This window comes from Hemiscyllium ocellatum, chromosome 49 (genome assembly GCF_020745735.1).
Source record: "Hemiscyllium ocellatum isolate sHemOce1 chromosome 49, sHemOce1.pat.X.cur, whole genome shotgun sequence".
NCBI classification, from domain to species: Eukaryota; Metazoa; Chordata; class Chondrichthyes; order Orectolobiformes; family Hemiscylliidae; genus Hemiscyllium; species Hemiscyllium ocellatum.
Window position 1 is genome coordinate 6,291,960 of NC_083449.1, and position 17,507 is coordinate 6,309,466.

General features: G+C 43.3%; 2 protein-coding genes and 1 long non-coding RNA gene across 3 annotated transcripts; 2 read left to right on the top strand and 1 right to left on the bottom strand.

Moving 5' to 3' along the window:
- Window positions 1-1,920: 1,920 nt before the first annotated feature.
- On the bottom strand, window positions 1,921-7,896 carry LOC132837375 (uncharacterized). The gene is made up of 3 exons (XR_009647516.1): window positions 7,770-7,896; window positions 7,065-7,119; window positions 1,921-2,000 (listed from the first exon to the last, which is right to left on the bottom strand). It is a non-coding gene; the product is annotated as an uncharacterized LOC132837375 (long non-coding RNA).
- Window positions 7,897-13,398: 5,502 nt separating this feature from the next.
- On the top strand, window positions 13,399-15,335 carry LOC132837305 (histone H1-like; the record flags this gene model as incomplete). Its single annotated transcript, XM_060856977.1, has 2 exons — window positions 13,399-13,956; window positions 15,240-15,335. Coding segments are annotated over exons 1-2 (630 nt in total), but the record flags the coding sequence as incomplete, so codon positions are not given.
- Window positions 15,336-15,355: 20 nt separating this feature from the next.
- LOC132837141 (histone H3) lies at window positions 15,356-16,124 on the top strand. Its single transcript, XM_060856842.1, has one exon. The coding sequence runs from the start codon at window positions 15,356-15,358 to the stop codon at window positions 15,764-15,766; it is 411 nt and encodes a 136-aa protein (XP_060712825.1). The 3' UTR covers window positions 15,767-16,124.
- Window positions 16,125-17,507: the final 1,383 nt, after the last annotated feature.

The window sequence follows — 17,507 nt, forward strand, 5'->3', positions numbered from 1 at the left end:
TGAATAGGCTGGGACTGTTTTCCCTGCAACATCAGAGGCTGAGGGGTGAATTTATCGAGGTTTATAAAATCATGAGGGGCCTGGATAGGATATATGGACAAGGTATTTTCTCTGGAGTGGGAGGATCCAGAACTAGAGGGCATAGGTTTACGGTGAGATGGAAAAGAAATAAAAAGACCTAAGTGGCAAGTTTTTCATGCAGAGGGTGGTATGTAAATGGAATGAGCTGACAGAAGAAGTTATGGAGGCTGGTACAATTGCAACTTTTAAACAGCACCTGAATACATATATGAATAGGAAGGGTTTGGAGGGATATGGGCCGGGTGCTGGCAGGTGGAACTAGATTGGGTTGGTTTATCTGGTCTGCATGGACGAATTGGACCGAAGGGTCTGTTTCTGTGCTGTACATCTCTTTGACTCTATGATTGATGAGGGTAGAGCAGTGGACATGATCTATAAGGACTTCAGTAAGACATTTGACAGGTTTCCTCACTGTAGACTGGTTAGCATCACATGAAAATTGCAGAGAACTAGCAATTTGGACACAGAATTGACTTGAACATGGAAGACAGAGGGTGGCGGCAGAGGGTTACCTTTCAGACTGGAGACCTGTGATCAGTCATGAGCCACAAGGATCAATGCTGGGTTCACTGCTTTTCGTCATTTATATAAATGATTTGAATGTGAACATAAAAGGTTTGCAGATGACACCAAAGTTGGTGGTGTAGTGGATAGCCAAGAAGGTTCCCACTGAGTACAAAAGGATCATAATCAGATGGGCCAATGGGCTGAGCAGTGGCAGGTGGAGTTTAATTCAGATAAATGCTAGGTGCAGCACTTTTGAAAGGCAAATCAAGGCAGGAGTTATATACTTAAAGGAAAGGTCCTGGGGAGTATTAATAAACAAAGACACTATAGAGTGCAGGTTCATAGTTCCTTGAAAGTGGACTCGTTGGTCGATAAGATAATGAAGAAGACATTTAGTTATGCTGTTCTTTATTGGTCTGAGCATAGAGTTTCAGGGTTCAGATGTCATGTTGCAGCTGTACAGGTAATTGGTTCGGCCACTTTTGGAATATTGTGTGAAATTCTGGTCTCCTTCCTATCGGAAGGATGTTGTGAAACATGAAACATTCAGAAAAGATTTACAAGATTGTTTCCAGGGTTGGAGTGTTTGAGCGAGAGGGACAGGCTGAAGAGGCTAGGCCTGTTTTCCCTGGAGTGTTAGAGGCTGAGAGGTGACCTTATAGTATTTTATAACCTTTATAAAATTAGGAGGATCATGGATAGGCTAAATAGACAAGGCAATTTCCCTGAGGTGGGGGAGTCCAGAACTAGAAGGCACAGGTTTCAGGTGAAAGGGAAAAGTTTTAAAAAGGACCTAAGGGGCAACCTTTTCATGCAGAAGATTGTGTGTGTGTGTGTGTGTGTGTGTGTGTGTGTGTGTGTGTGTGTGTGTGTGTGTGTGTGTGTGTGTGTGTGTGTGTGTGTGTGAGAGAGAGAGAGAGAGAAAGAAAATGAGTTGCTAGATGAAGTGGTGGCGGTTGGAACAATTCCAACATTTAAAAGGCATGTGGATGCGACACGATTTAGAGGGATATGGGTCAAGTGCTGGCAGACAGCACTAGTGTTGGCTAACAGGATGTGATTAGTTTCCAATATCTGGTTGGCATAGATGGGTCAGACCGAATGGTCTGGTTCTGTGCTCTACATCTCTATGGCTGTGATTTATAACAACTATTGGCAAATGGGGTGATGTACGTAAAGATTGGAGAGAGAGAGAAAAAAATTAATTCCTCCGAGGGAGTTGACTCTTGATTTGAAAATTTCTCTCTGGAAATTGAGTCAATGTGTGTCTAATTCAATCTGCTCTGCAACTGTGGAAAGGATGTTCTTCAGTCTGACTGCAGTAACATACCTGCTGTTTGTTAGAAGGAACTAATCACACTTGGCTTTGTATCGAGGACGTATTATACTGTCTTGGTCCTTCAAGTAATTGTCTGGAGGGAGACAGAAGAGACATCGTCTGTAAATCAACATTAAGTCAATGGAATAATTTAATAATCATTTGCTGTTCTTCCTTCAAGTAAGCAATTCCAGCGGGACCACAGGGCTGATTCTATTCTTGGCCTTAGCTGCTCTTTGGTGACTGTATCAAAACAAATCTGTACCAATTCGCTGAGAACCAGATACTAACCAACTCCTCTACAAATGGGATAATCTGATGCAAGTGCGTGTCTGGATATGAAAGTTTCCTTATCTATCCATAGCTGTCAGTTCCTGCTCAGTGAATGTGTGAGGACAATTATCAAGATGAACCTGTTAAATGCTGCTTTGTGAATATCTGAGTGTAATTATCAAACTGTAATTATCAATCCATATAATCTGTACAAATATGGGAGTGAATACAGTTATCAATCTGTCCCTGTCACTCTCTGGTAAATATATTTTGATTTTCTCAACATAGAGACAAATAGGGACAGACTGATAACTATACTCATACGTTCACATAGCATAAAACAACAGGTGCAGATTGGTAACTGAACTCGTGCATACACATAGAGGAAACTGCGAGGGACTGGTTCATAAATACATTTCACACATTTTAACTAAATACGATCAGTCCCTATGTGTTTGGCTGATGTGGATATGTGAGTTTAGTTATCTATATGTACCTGTCAGTTTCTGTCCTGCGAACGTGTGTGTTTGCTTTACCAATCTGTCCCTAATAGTTTCTCCTGTGTCTGAGAATGTAGTTATCAACCTGAACGTGTAAGTTTCAGCTGTGAGAATGTGTCAGTTTCTGCTGTATGAATATTAAATGCAGTCATCAATTTGAACCAATCAGTTTAATCTGTGAAAATGTAGATATTCATGTCTACCTGTTAGTTTAAGCGATATCAACACGTGAGCGCAATTATCAAACGGTCCCGGTCAGGTTTTGCTATTTGACACCAGAGTGTCGTTGTCAACCTGTTCCTACTATGTCAATATGTCAGTGAAGATACTAATGGGTCCCTGTCAGTTTCTTTCCTGTCAATATGTGAATACAGTTATTGAGCAGTACCCATCAGCTTCTGCTTTGTGAATGTGGGTATATTAATCAAACTGTAGCTGTCAGTTTCAGCGATGTGAATGTGGGAGCATAGTTATCATTCTCTACCTGTCATTTTCTTCTTTGTCAAAGTGAGTGTAACTATCAATCTGTACCTTTCAAACTCTGCTGTGTGAATACATAAATATAGTTGTCAATCTGTAGCTGTCAGTTTCTCCTTGGTGACTATGTTTGTGTAATTGTCAATCACTATGTAAATGTGTGAGCTGAGTTTTCACCTGTCACTACCAGTTTCTGCTTTGTGAATGTGAAAATTGAATTATCAATCTTTCCCTGTCAGGCTCTAATGTCAGTGTTTGAGTGTATTTATTCATCTTTTCCTGTCAGTTTGTCTGACTGTAGTTATCAAACTATATCTCTCAGATTCTGCTATATGAATATGTGAGTGTAGTTACCCATTTGATTTGATCTGATTTATTATTCTCACATGACCTGAGACACAATGGAAAGTATTGTTTTGTGCACTTTACAGGCAGATAATATCATACAGAACGCATCAGGGTAATAGAACAGAATCTGCAATACAGTTTTAAAGCTGCAACGAGAGAGAGATTAACGTTAAAATTTGAGCGAGATTAGAGTGGTGTTGGAAAAGAACAGCAGGTCAGGCAGCATCTGAGGAGCAGAAAAATCGACGTTTCGGGCAAAAGCTTTTCATCAGGAATGCCCAAAACGTCAATTTTCCTGCTCCTCGGATGCTGCTTGACCTGCTGTGCTTTTCCAGCATCACTCTAATCTGGACACTAAACTCCAACATCTGCAGTACCCACTTTCGCCTTAAAATTTGAGCAGTCCATTCAAAAGTCTGATGACAGTAGTGAAGCTGTTGTTGAGTTTGTTGGGTGATGTATTTTCTGGTGGTAGGTAGGAAAATATTAGTTTTAATACAGAAAATAGGCTGGGTGGAAGGATGATGAGTAAAAGACAGATGGAGATAGAGTCCAAAGAAAGAGAAGAACACTCGGACAGACAGAGGAGTGGGGTGACAGGGTGGCACAGTGGTTAGCATCGGGGACCCGGGTTCAATTCCCACCTCGGGCAATTGTCTGTGTAGAGTTTGCACATTCTCCCCGAGTCTGTGTGGGTTTTCTCCGGGTGCTCCGGTTTCCCCCCCACAGTCCAAAAATGTGCAGGTTAGGTGAATTGAACCCTGAGAGATACAGTTTGATAACTACAGTCAGACAAACTAACAGGAAAAGATGAATACATACACTCAAACACTGACATTAGAGCCTGACAGGGAAAGATTGATAATTGAACCCAACTACATTGGTTTTGCTCATGCTGGGTATTGGGTCCTTCGTTCTGATGAGTTGTTGTTGTAAAACTAATGTAGTGTACAAAATCCCATGCAAGGACTGCACTAAACACTACATAGGACAAACAGGAAGACAGCTAACGATCCACATCCATGAACACCAACTAGCCACGAAACGACACGACCAGTTATCCTTAGTAGCCACAAACATGGATGACAAACAACATGAATTCGACTGGGACAACACTACTATTATAGGGCAAGCCAAACAGAGAACAGCCAGGGAATTCCTAGAGGCATGGCACTCATCCACAGATTCAATCAATAAGCACATCGACGTGGACCCAATATACCGACCACTGCAATGGACAGCTGGAAATGACAACCGGAAGCAGCAGATTCAAACCACTACAAATGCCAGAGGAAAAATCACAGAAGCGCTTCACAAGAGGCTCCCAAGCACTGAGGATGTCACCCAGATAGGGGATGAAACATCTGCAACACAAATTCCTAGCTTGGCGAACAGAACCACAACGAGCACCCGAGCTACAAATCTTTTCCCAAACAGTGCAGTTATTAATCTGCATCTATCAGCTTCTTGTTTATAAATGTGCAAATTCATTTATCATACTGTACCTGTCAGGTTTTGCTATGCGAATGTGTTAGTCTAGTTATCAACCTGTACCTGTCATATGTGTCTGTGCATGATTATTATTCTCTCCCTTTTAGTTGCCGCAATGTGAATATTGTGAGAGCAGATATCAATCGATGTCTGTCAGTTTTGATTATGTCCATACGAGAGTTTAGGACTTGATGTACACATGTCAATTTCTGCTGTGTCCATATAAGAATTTAGGAATTGATCTATACATGCCAGTGTCTGCTGTGTGACTGTGACAGTGAAGTTCTCAATGAGTTCCAATCATATTCAACTCGTATATATCAAAGTTGCTCAACTCTCTGGCAGCCAATAATATTCTAAGAGTCTAATGACGTCCATGAATCTATTGTTGATTGCCAGAAAAAGTCATCTGGTTCAGTAATGTCCTTGAATGAAAGAAACTGCCATCCTTCCCTTGTCTGGCCTGCATGTGACTCCAGACCCACATCAATGTGGCTGCATGGGTAGTTAGGGATAGGCAATTAATGCTGGCCGAGTCAGTGATGCTCCCATCCCATGAATGAATTAGAAAAAAAAATGTGACTGAGATTCAATCCGATAATAGTGTTTAGGGTGTTCAGATTGGGCCTTAATCTCTTATGCATTTTGTGATTTATGACTCAATCGCAGAATTGGTACAACCATTCAGCCTGTTGTGTCTGCACTGGGACATTCTATTCTTTATCTGTTCTCCATACTGGTTTCCACTAATTGTGATTCTAATCTTCATTCACTCACTGCCAGTGTCTCAGTGTAAATGCCAATTTGAGATTAGTTCTGCAATTATTAGCCTTTGAATACCTCGGGTGCCAGTTTTGCTCTGTGTAACAGTGACAAGTCGAGTATATGGATGCCATTCTCTATGTTCAGTTGTGTTTTTTCAGCAGGGTGTAGGATAAACTCATTCAATATTTGATAAACCTGTGTGGTTGAGGCATTAATGTTGGTTCAATACTTATCTTTGCCAAGAATCTGAATTTTATTGTATTCAATCTCAGCTTTCTTTTTACATTTTGTATATGCAGTAGTCTTTGGCAGTTGCTGCTGGGCACTGCAATAATGTAACATCTAATACTAACATCTTCTGAAGTGATTAATAATGTGGTCAGTCAATTTATGACTGTCCATATCTGGAAGTAGATGTGGGCCTAAATTGCATTTTTTTTTCCCCTTTTACCATTAACTGGCTGAGTGAGAGTGAGTTTTCTGTTGTGCTGCCAATCAGTATCACTTTAAAGTGTGGTACTGGTCGAGATCACACAAACATTGTCTGTATGTCTCTGTGTGATTCCAGTTCTGATACACTTTATGACGTAGTTTTAAGGTCTTACCAATCAGTGTTTCATACATTTAAAAAGTAGGGAAATGCTTCTGCATTACTGAGGCCCTCAACCAGAATGGGAGCATGCATAAAGTGTGTTTTCATCAACACTAGGCTGAGAGTGAGAATGAGAGAGACAGAGACAGACACAGATGTGAATGAGCATTGAGCATCCTCTCTAGAAGCATCCTCTGTAGATAAGGCTTGACAAAGAGGTTCATTTGAAATTTACATTGTTTGATTATTGTCTTTGTACAGGACAACTGTTTATCAAAAGAATAATTTTGTCCTGCTCAGTTACTCATACATGTTCAACATTGCTTCTTTATATGCACTCAAATATGCACTTCATATTTATATTTGTTATAAACATGTAACACCATGCTCGGTTTGTTCTAATTGATTGTAACTTTAAAAATGCCAAATCTACATATGAATTTAATGCAGCTCATAAATGTACATTTATTATAAGCATACAGTCTAACCTGCTTCCAATCTTATGAATGATAATTGGCTTTGAGTAATGGAATTTACTGTCACTGAGGTGGTAAACACTGAGAACAGGGCAAAATAATATAGATTTATATATCGTCAGTTGTGTTTAACTCTTGGATTGAATGTGTACTTCTGGACATGGAGTTCAATGTGTGTCTGACTCAAGCCACTCTGACTGGAAAGGACCTTCTCCTCTCTGACAGTGGTAACATACCTGCTGGGTGAGAGAAGCAGCTGGTCACTCTTGGATTGATCCATCAAATATTTGCCTGGAGAAAGACAAAAGACAGAGCTCCTGTACATCACTAGTAGCTGAGTAGGAAGATATTAAATGATCAATGCAATATTCAGGTCAGGATCATTATAATTCTTTGTTTTTGAACAAGGCAAGGTGAACAGTGCAGATCCTGGTTCCACTCGAGCCCTGAGCTCCTTCCAGTCTTTTTCTGTTTCCCGAATTCTAAAACATTTCACTTAAATAAAATAAACTCACCAACATATGGACATCTCCACAAATGGAATGATTACACAGTTCAATGTCCAGCTCCCAATACATCAACTGTTGAAAAACAAATATTGGGCACGATTTCACATACTTGGAGACGTTTATCCGGTGCCTGCTATATCTATCCTACACAGGATTATTACATTTGTCTGTACTATCCTTTATTTCAATGTCTATTAGCAACAAACAGCGTGAAACAGAAGCCAAACAATGAATTCCCATCAGTATTTATGGCATTAAAATCCACAAGAATGTCCCACAGCAGCTTCTTCCCGCTCTGCCTCCCTCAGCAGGCCCACACACAGCCCGAGAAAGGCCTCTCTCTTCCCCCCAGCCCGCTCACTCCAAGTTCCGGGACCAGTTCCTGCTCCGCTCGGCCTCTTACAAACAGCCCCCGGTTCTCCCTGAACTCACCCCGAATCAATCCCGGTCTCGGAGCCCCCCGTGTCCCAGGCTCCCATCCCGATGTGCTGCTGGAAGGAGCCTGCTGTTCCCTCGCTTCCCTGGGCGCTGATCTCTCCATTGCGGTCTGTTTCAAACAAACCTCTTACACTCACTGAGTAAATGCTCCTCAATGGCAGCGCTGGGGGAGGGCCTCACGCATGCGCTCCTCTACTCAGGAATAATCAGCATTGGGGGAGGGGAGCGTGCGATGTGCATGCGATGTTTTCTCAAAAATTCCCAGAAACAAACATCAATTAGTAATTTCCCCAATTCCCTTTTCTCCCAGTTTGACCAAAGGTACTGGGGCTGTGAGGGAAAGGGCAGAGAAGGTTTCAATCTGGGAATTGTCCCTTTATGAAGCGCCAATGCAGCTCATTCCCGGGTCATGTTAATAACTCCTCCCTCCGGCTCTCACAATCTGATCAGGGAGCGGTGAAGCTGACGGCCACTCGGCCCAACCTCTGCGCTCCCCATTCGATAACATCACGTCTGATCAAATGTTAACTGTGGTATTTAATCCCACTGACTCCTCATCCACAAATATTAACTCCTTGCCCAAAGTAACATAAAAGAGATGGAATAAGTGGAACATTCTTACGAAGGCAGAAAATAACTGATGGAGAGAGTCTTGCGTCACAGTGTCATTACTTATTTCTGGGTCAGGAGGCCCGTGCAATAGTGCAATAACATCTCTGGGACTCTATTTAGTTTGTCGTGGATGACAGATTTTAGTGTCATGTATGCTGCGGAAAGGAACCTTGTGATGTATTGTATGCCACAACGAGAGACCCCAGCTGTTTTTATTTATTCACTCCTGGAACGTGGATGTCGCTGGCTGAGCCTAGCATTTATTCTCCATCCCTTTGAGAAGGCGGTGTTGAGCCACCTTCTGGAACAGCCGTTGTCCATGTGCTGCCCACAATACCATGAATAGGGAATTCCAGGGTCTTGATCCAGTGACAGTGAAAGAAAGCGGTTTTATTTCCAAGTCAGCATGGTGAGTGCCTTAGAGGGGAACTTGTTCGACATCAAGGCGGTGTTCCCTGACATCAGCAGCCTTTATCGTTTTAGATGGAAGTAGTCGCGATTTGGAAGGTCCTCCTTTTACAAATTACAAAACTCGAATCTCTTTGTCAGCGGCACGGACAGACGTCTGTCAGGTCGATTGCGTGAAATCAGAATAGTGCGTTGCCTCCCTGGTGTCAGGATCAAGGATATCTCGGAGACAGTGCAGGATATTCACAAAGGGGTGTACACATTGGAACTAACTAAACAGGAAGGGAAAGAGATGAGATTCCGAAGTAAGAATAAGGAAGAGAGGCAAGAATTTAGAAAGGAGGTCCTCTCTGGTAGTAATATCTAGATTACTCTCGCTGCTACGAGCGACTGAGGATAGGAATAGGATGATACAGCAGAGGAATGCCCAACTCAGGGGCTGGTGCAGGGAAGAGGTGTTCAAATTTTTGGATCATTGGAATCTCTTCTGGGAAAGACGTGACTTGTAGAAAAAGGATGGAATCCACCTGAATTGAAAGGGATCTACTATATTGGCAGGGACATATCCTTGAGCTACTGGGGAGGGGTTAAACTAGTGAGGTGTGGGTGTGGGATGAGGTCAGTGGGAATCACGGAGATAGTGAACAAAGATATCAGGCTGAAGCTGGTCGTCGGTAAGTCCAACTCCCAGGGCAGAGAGGAACATAGCAGAGAATGAGGTTGGATTGATAACTTAAATTGCATTTATTTCAATGCAAGAGGCCTAACAGGGAAGGAGATGAACTCAGGATATGGTTAGGAAAATAGGATTGGAATTGGGATATCATAGCAACTACAGAGACATGGTTTGGGGATGACACAACTGACATCTTAATGGTCCATGAATCAATTGTTATAGGAGGATGGAGGGAGGGGTCAGCAAAAGAAAATAGGGAGTGACATATTTGGTAAGAGATAAGATCACACCTTTACTGAGGGAGGATATTCCTGGGCTTATGTCTATGGAAATTATTTGGATGGAAATGAGAAATAAAAAAGGGTTTGATCATCTTATTGGGATTGGACTGTAGACACCCGAACAGTCAGCAGGAAATTGAGAAACAATTTGACCTACTCTTGTGATATAATGATGAGTCAGTGGGGCAGCACTTTGGGGCCAACAAACATAATTTTATTAGTTTTAAAACTCTTATGAAAAATGATAGACCAGATCTAAAAGTTAAATTTCTAATTTGGATGAAAGCCAATTTTGAGAGTATTGTGCAAAAACTTTCAAAAGTTGACTGAGGGCAGATGTTCACAGGCAAAGTGATGGCTGAAAAATGGAAAGCCTTCAAAAATGAGAAAATGAGGGTACAGAGACAGTATGTTCCTGTTCGGGTGAAAGGCATGACTGGTAGGTGTAGGAAGTGCTGTATGAGAAAAGAAGTTGAGGTTTTGGTCCAAATAAGAAGGAAGCGTATGTTAGTTAAATACAGGAAAGGTTGAGTGAATCCTTCAAAGAGTATAAAGGCAGTAGGGATATACTTAAGAAGGAAATGAGGAGGGCAAAAAAGGGACATAACATAGCTTTGGCAAATAGTATTAAGGAGGATTCAAATGGATTTTACAAATGCATGAAGGTCAAAAGGGTAACCAGGGAAAGAGGAGGGCCCTGCAAAGATTAGCAAGGCAGCCTATGTGTGGAAGAAAAGGAAAAGTGGGAGATACTAAGTGAGTGCTTACTAATGAGAAGGAAATGCAAGATATAGAACATGGGGAAACAGATAGTGACATCTTAAAAAATGTCCATAATACAGATGAGATGCTGCTGGATGATTTTAAAAAGGAAAGGTGGATAAAGCACGAGCACCCGATCAGGTGTACCCTGGAACATGGTGATAAGCTAGAGAAGTGATTGTTGGGCCCATCGCTGAGATATTCGTGTCATCCATAGTCACAGGTGAAGTGCAAAAAGACCGGAGGCTGGCTAATGTGGTGCCACTATTTAAGAAAGATGGTAAGGAAAAGTCAGGGAACTATTGAACAGGGAGCATAACATCAACAGTGGGCAAACAGTTGAGGGCATTGTGAGAGACAGGATTACATCTTTTTGAAAGGCCAGGATTGATTAGGGATAGTCAACATGGCTTTCTGCGTGGGAAGTCATGTATCACTAACTCAACTGAGTTTTTTTTTGAATTGGTAAGGAAGAGGACTGGTGAGGGCAAAGTGGTGGATGTGATCTAGACGGCCTTCAGAAAGGCATTTGACAAAGCTCTCCATGGGAAATTGGTTAGCAAGACTGGATCACATAGAATACAGGGAGAACTAGCCATTTGGATACAGAACTTGTTTGAAGGTAGAAGACTGAGGGTGGTGGTGGAGGGATGCTTTTCAGAGTGGAGGCCTGTGACAAGTGATGTGCTACAAGGATCACTGCTGAGTCCACTGCGTTTCATCATTTATATAAATGATTTTAGTTAAAAAAATGACAGAACACCAGATTATACTCCAACAAGTTTATTTAGAAATACAATCTTTCAGACTGCTGCTCCTCCATCAGGTGTCTGTATTTAGAGAGCTTGTACTTCTAAATAAACCTGTTGGACTATCACCTGGTGGAGTGTCATTTTTAACTTTGCATACCCCAGTCCAGCACCGGCACCTCCACATTATTATGAATGATTTGGATGTGAGGTTCCAGGTATTGTTAGTAAGCTTGCAGATTACACAAACATTGTAGGTGTACTAAACAATAAAGCATGCTACCTCAGAATACAGCAGGATCTCGATCAGATGGGCCACTGGACCCAGGAGTGGCATATTGAGTTCAATTTAAATTAATATGAGGTGCTGCAATTTGGAAAGGCAAATCAGGGCAGGACTTACACACTTTATAGTAAGGTCCTGTGGAGTGTTGCTGAACAAACCTGCTGAAATGCAGGTTCATTGTTGCTTGAACGTGGAGTTATAGTTAGATAGGATAGCAAAGAAGGCATTTATATGTTTTCCTTTACTAGTCAGATCTTTTGAGTATGTGACTTAAGAGAACATGTTATGGGTGTACAGAACATTGGTAATGCCACTTTTGGAATATTGTGTGCAATTCTGGTCTCTCTCCTATAAAAATAATGTTGAAATGATTATTTAAGATAGTTTTTGGTGCAAAGAAAAGGACTACGATTTGGGAATATAGCGAGACGGGAAGGCTGCAAACAGATCCAAATTCAGCAAATGACTGCGAAAAGGGATTTAACTAACAAAGAACAAATAAAGAAAAGTGTAATGTTGTGGAACCCATTTTAAAAACTGCTAAAACACTAATAAATGTGTAAAGAGAGAAAGGAACATAAATAGGTTGGCAAAGAGGACCACATACCACTTACAATATTAAAGAGGGGAGTTCAAAATGGGGAACGAAAATGTCTCAAAAATCGCTAACATACTATTGTTCTCTGTTCACAAATGTTCACACACCTAACACAGTAGTGGTATTGGTGAGTTTAGTGAGAGGGAAGAAATGAACCAAATCAGTATTATTTGGGAAATGATGTTGGGACAGTGGATAGGATTGAAGGTTGGGAAACACCAGGCCTTGATCATCCACGTCCCAGAGTATTTCATGTAGTGGGCTGAGTAATACTGGATGCAGTGATGGTTATGTTCCAAGAATCTATAAGCTCTGCAATAATTTACACAGATTGGGGGCTAGCTAGTGTAAGCAATCCAATCGAAAAGGGTGGTAGATATAAAATTGTGAACTATAGGCCAGTCAGCCTCAGGGAAAAAAATCAAAATAAAAGCTTCAATTGCGAAGCATTTGATAAAACATTATTCAGGATACGCTAGAATCAGCATGGACATGGACACTGTTCCAGTGCACACTGTTCCGTCTTCTAAGCTTGACAAACCGACTGGCCATCTTTGAGGATGTAAACAGTAGCGCTGATGAGACTGTAACAGTTACTGAGGAGAAAAAACTACAATTAACTCCCTGGACACCGCAGCAAAGGCTGAAAGGAGGAGAAATTCTATCCTTCCACACTTACATTTGGTGATATTTCTGGCGTGTGACTGTGTGAATGTGAATACTGTGTCAGAGAGACTGTCGGAAAAGGGCGGACGGTTAGTCGAACGTAACTGTGTTTCTGTGTCGCGAATATTATGATATTTCTGGGTCTCTCTTGTGAAAATCAAAAACATTTTCAATTCAACTTATTCCCCGGCTCCCCCACTAGACCCCAAAGTTAGAATTTAAGACAATGTATTTGTTGATTTCAAGATTTTAGTCTAAAAGTACCAATAATGTCAGCGCTCAGCTCAAAAAGCTCGATCTGTGCGGCAGCAAAACGCGTTTAACTCGACAGCGGAGCCATCTATTCGAGTGGAAACTTTTCAGTCGCAAACCCTCCCTTGTCTGGGTCAGGAGCGATCGAGCCTGGCCCTCTGGAGATGCGGGATGTCAGAGGAATCGGAGAGTTTAGGCCGTTAGAGAAACACAGAGAGGCAGCAGGATCAGGGAGCTGACGGTAGGTTGTCCCTGCGCCGTCCGCTCGCTGCCTTGAAGTTGCTCAGTGCCGCCGCCAGCAGCTTCATTGCTGACCCAGTTCAGACCCAGAGACAGATTCAGCCCAGAGTTCTCAACATGAGCGACAGTGCAGCCGCCGAAACAGCTCCTCCAGCTTCTGCTCCCATCAAAGCCAAGGCTCCCAAGAAGAAGGTGACGGCTCCCAGGAAAAGAACACCCGGTCCCGGGTTGGGAGAGCTGATTCTGAACGTTGTCGGGGATATTAAGGATCGCAAAGGGACGTCTCTGTCCGCTGTAAAGAAGGCGCTGGAGAGAAGAGGGATCGATGTGGAGAAGCGGAAGGTCCAGATTAAGATGAGTATCAGGAGGTGCCTGGCGAACGGCTCCCTTGTTCTGGTCAAGGGCCAGGGCGTCTCCGGCTCCTTCAAACTTCCTAAGAATGCAGTCAAGGCAAAAGCGGGAAAGAAGGCGGGAACATCAGCGGCCGCCAAGAAACCGGCCGTGAAGAAATCACCCGCCAAGAAGGCCACAGCAAAGAAATCCCAGGCCAAGAAAGCGACAGCCAAGAAATCCCCCATCAAGAAAGCGACAGCCAAGAAATCCCCAGCCAGGAAAGCGAGCGGCAAGAAGACGGCACCGCCAAAGAAAGCGGTGAGCAAAGCAGCGCCAAAGAAACGGACTCCCGTGAAGAAGGTGAAAAAGACCAAGGGCCCTAAAGCCCCCAAACCCCTCAGCAAACCGGCTCAAAGCAAGGCCAAGCCCAAAGCAAAAGTGACCAAGACAGCAGCAAAAAAATGAACCAGTCAGTGTAACATGTAACCATCTGAACCCAAAGGCTCTTATCAGAGCCACCCACAACTCTCAGGGAAGAGCTGAGCCCGGATCCAATATTCTCCGTCCCGGCGCCGAGCGCAGACCTACCTTTAGATATTAATTGGTCAGAATACCTCAAACACATGCCATGGTTAACGAGAGCGGAGACCTGTGAATGGGGAAGGTATCATTTCGGGAGGGTTTATTGATCTCCATCTGGTAATTTCACTTCGCGACTTATAACTCTGCCGAGCCACGAATGTTACACATTGTAGCATCTTTATTTCATTGACCCGTTCAGGAATGTTACTTTGTTCAGTTTTGATTCTGAGACCCTACGGATGTTTTCATTGCGTGTTCCTTCCATCTGCCTGTTACAGACAGTTCAGGTAGCAATTCCACATTGTCTTCGGGCTAATTACAATCTGGGGGTAAAAAGAGTCCCAGGGGCAGCACGGTGGCTCAGTGGTTAGTACTGCTGCCTCACAGCGCCAAGGACGTCTGTGTGGAGTTTGCACATTCTCCCCGTGCTTGCGTGGGTTTCCTCTGGGTCCTCCGGTTTCCCTCCACAGTCCAAAGTTGTGCGGGTTAGGTGAATTGGATTTGCTAAATTTCACATAGTGTTAGGTGGATTAGTCAGGGGAAAATGTAGGGGAATAGGTCTATGTGGACTTATTGGGCCGAAGGGCCTGTCTCCACACTATGTGTAATCTAATCATAAAGTGAGATTCTGTCCTTTTTATCGGTGTACACTGCATTAGCAGTTAAGATGTTTAAATTGGCGGGGTTATTTCGATTGATTCACGCCGGGTAAACGTTCGGTTGTTCAGTTTGTCTGGGCTGTATTAAACCCCGCCTTTCTTCCTGCCTGTTACAGACAGAACAGGCACTGATTACGCCTCCTGTCCGCGCTGACTGCTAACTAGGTTTTAAAGAGTATCTATAAAATAGTAAATTTTATCTTAGTTGCAGACGGATGGCATTTTGCGTTTTAAAGGTTACTTTAATCTCAAGATTTGTGAAGGTGAATTCAGGGGACATTTGGAAATTGACCAACTGTCATTTCCAGTGAACCAATCAGACTCCAACAATTCTTTTCCTGCCTTTTCTTTCCCTTCCAGAGCTTACAGGGCTGCATCCAATCCCAGCTCGAGGGCGGGCTCTCCGTTACCTTAAATACGGAGCACCACAGCAGCCTCAGCATTGACAGCAGCAGCTTGTGTGTTAGAGACAGAGAATGGCTCGAACTAAGCAGACAGCGCGCAAATCCACCGGAGGGAAAGCTCCCCGCAAGCAGCTGGCGACCAAAGCGGCCCGCAAGAGCGCTCCGGCCACGGGCGGAGTGAAGAAACCTCATCGCTACAGGCCCGGCACGGTGGCTCTGCGGGAGATCCGCCGCTACCAGAAATCCACCGAGCTGCTGATCCGCAAACTGCCCTTCCAGCGCCTGGTGCGAGAGATCGCTCAGGACTTCAAGACCGACCTGCGCTTCCAGAGCTCGGCGGTGATGGCCCTGCAGGAGGCCAGCGAGGCTTACCTGGTGGGACTGTTTGAGGACACCAACCTGTGCGCCATCCACGCCAAGCGAGTCACCATCATGCCCAAAGACATCCAGCTGGCCCGCCGGATCCGCGGGGAGCGCGCCTAAACGGAGCTTGTCCGGCCCTGCACATTCACCCCGAGAGAGAGAAACAACGGCTCTTTTCAGAGCCACTAAACCATCCAGAGAGCGGGAAGCGATCGCAGTCGTTGGAACTTGTCTTTGAACAATATTGAAGGGGGCGGGTGTGACGTCAGTAATACATTTCAGGGGCGTTAGTTGAAGACACATCGCACAAGCGGCAGTGATTGGAATATACGCTGCTGTGGATGTTCTGTAATTTCCACGTGGTTTCATTTATAGAAGTGCAGTATTATTCCGGATTAAATCCCCCCCTGTCTCCCTTGGTATTCCCATCAGCTGTTGACTATATGATCATTGCTGAGATAGCTGGCGGGAAAACATGGCGCCAAATCTTCAACCGTTTTTTTTTTAAATTTAAAAATCCTGCCGAAATGTAGAGCAGCGAAGGGAGCTTTACGGAAAACAATGCTTTCGTACTTAGTCATTAATTTACCATTTTTCTTTCGGGTAATGAGTCTAGAAGCTATTTGAAGGATTCGAGATCCTTTTCGGAGGGAGTAAATACCCTATTCAGTCCTGTGAGGATTTCATGAACGTTCTTCAGCGTGAGCGCATTAATAAGGAACGCCGCCTTCAGGTATTATGTTAATACCGTGCTCCCTTATTGCAAAAGCAGCACATTAACAATTCTAGTCCGGCGACTGTTCTGGTTTCATCTCGGTTCGTTTTGAAACCTTTCTAACCGACAGTAGAAAGCCTCATTTACAGTATTCTGCAACAGAACCCGCGCGGAGTTTTGGAAATTTAAAATAAAAATAAAAATAAATGTGTAATGCATCGACCCGTGGGTCAGTAAGAAAGGGAGCACTTCTTTTGTTTCCCAGTGGTGACACTAACGGCTCACACCCCAACCGGGGCTATCGCTCCCGGAATAATCAAATATTAGAGAGCGAATTGACCAAATAGCAGCAAACAGACAGAAAAAAGATCCACTGGTGTTCAATATGTCCGTTGAGGCAGGGAGAATGGAGGTCACATTCTCTACTCTTGATGCTAGCGCCAAATCAACAACACCTTTCCTTCCGATTTGAAAAGCCCGCCATTTCACAAATAACGGAGTATGTTATACATAGAAAAATTGTGTATAAAAAAGGAGAATGTTGTTCAGAGAGGAATTCATCAATACTTGTTAATTAGGTTATAAATATATACTTCAGACAATCTCTCTCGCTCATTCATTTGCCTAACTGCATCTATCTCTTTCTATTTCTTTTTCTTTTCTGGGCCTGTAGAACTGGCAGAAACAAAAACAAGCGCCAAGAACTGCAATCTGCAATTAATCTCTTCATTTCACATTTCGAAAGCACTCCGATGCGTTGATTAAACATTCCATATCGTTCTTCCGGCTAAGCTCATTAATCGTCTTTAGACAATATTTTAATGTCGCCTAGCCTTTGTGCACTAGTTCTGACATCAGCAAAAGCTCCACGTTTGCCATCTCAGTCCTGCAGCTGCTCTGGTTTGATCTCGGTTCATTTTGATAATCTCCCACCGAGAGCAGAAAGCCTCATTTACTGTAATCTGAAATCGGAGAAAACATCGCCAGAGACCCAGGTTCGAGTCTACTAGGCATAGAACTAAAGGCATGGACCGCCAATCGTAAAATGTATCTGCTCCTAGTACTCAAGGACGGAGACACGTTTCTTTTTGGTTTACCTGGGGAGATATTCACCGTTCACCGTGAATGGTGGCTCCGGAACTGACA

Coding starts and splice junctions, on each gene's coding strand:
- LOC132837141 (XM_060856842.1), top strand. CDS start 15,356: ATGGCTCGAACTAAGCAGACAGCGCGCAAATCCACCGGAGGGAAAGCT.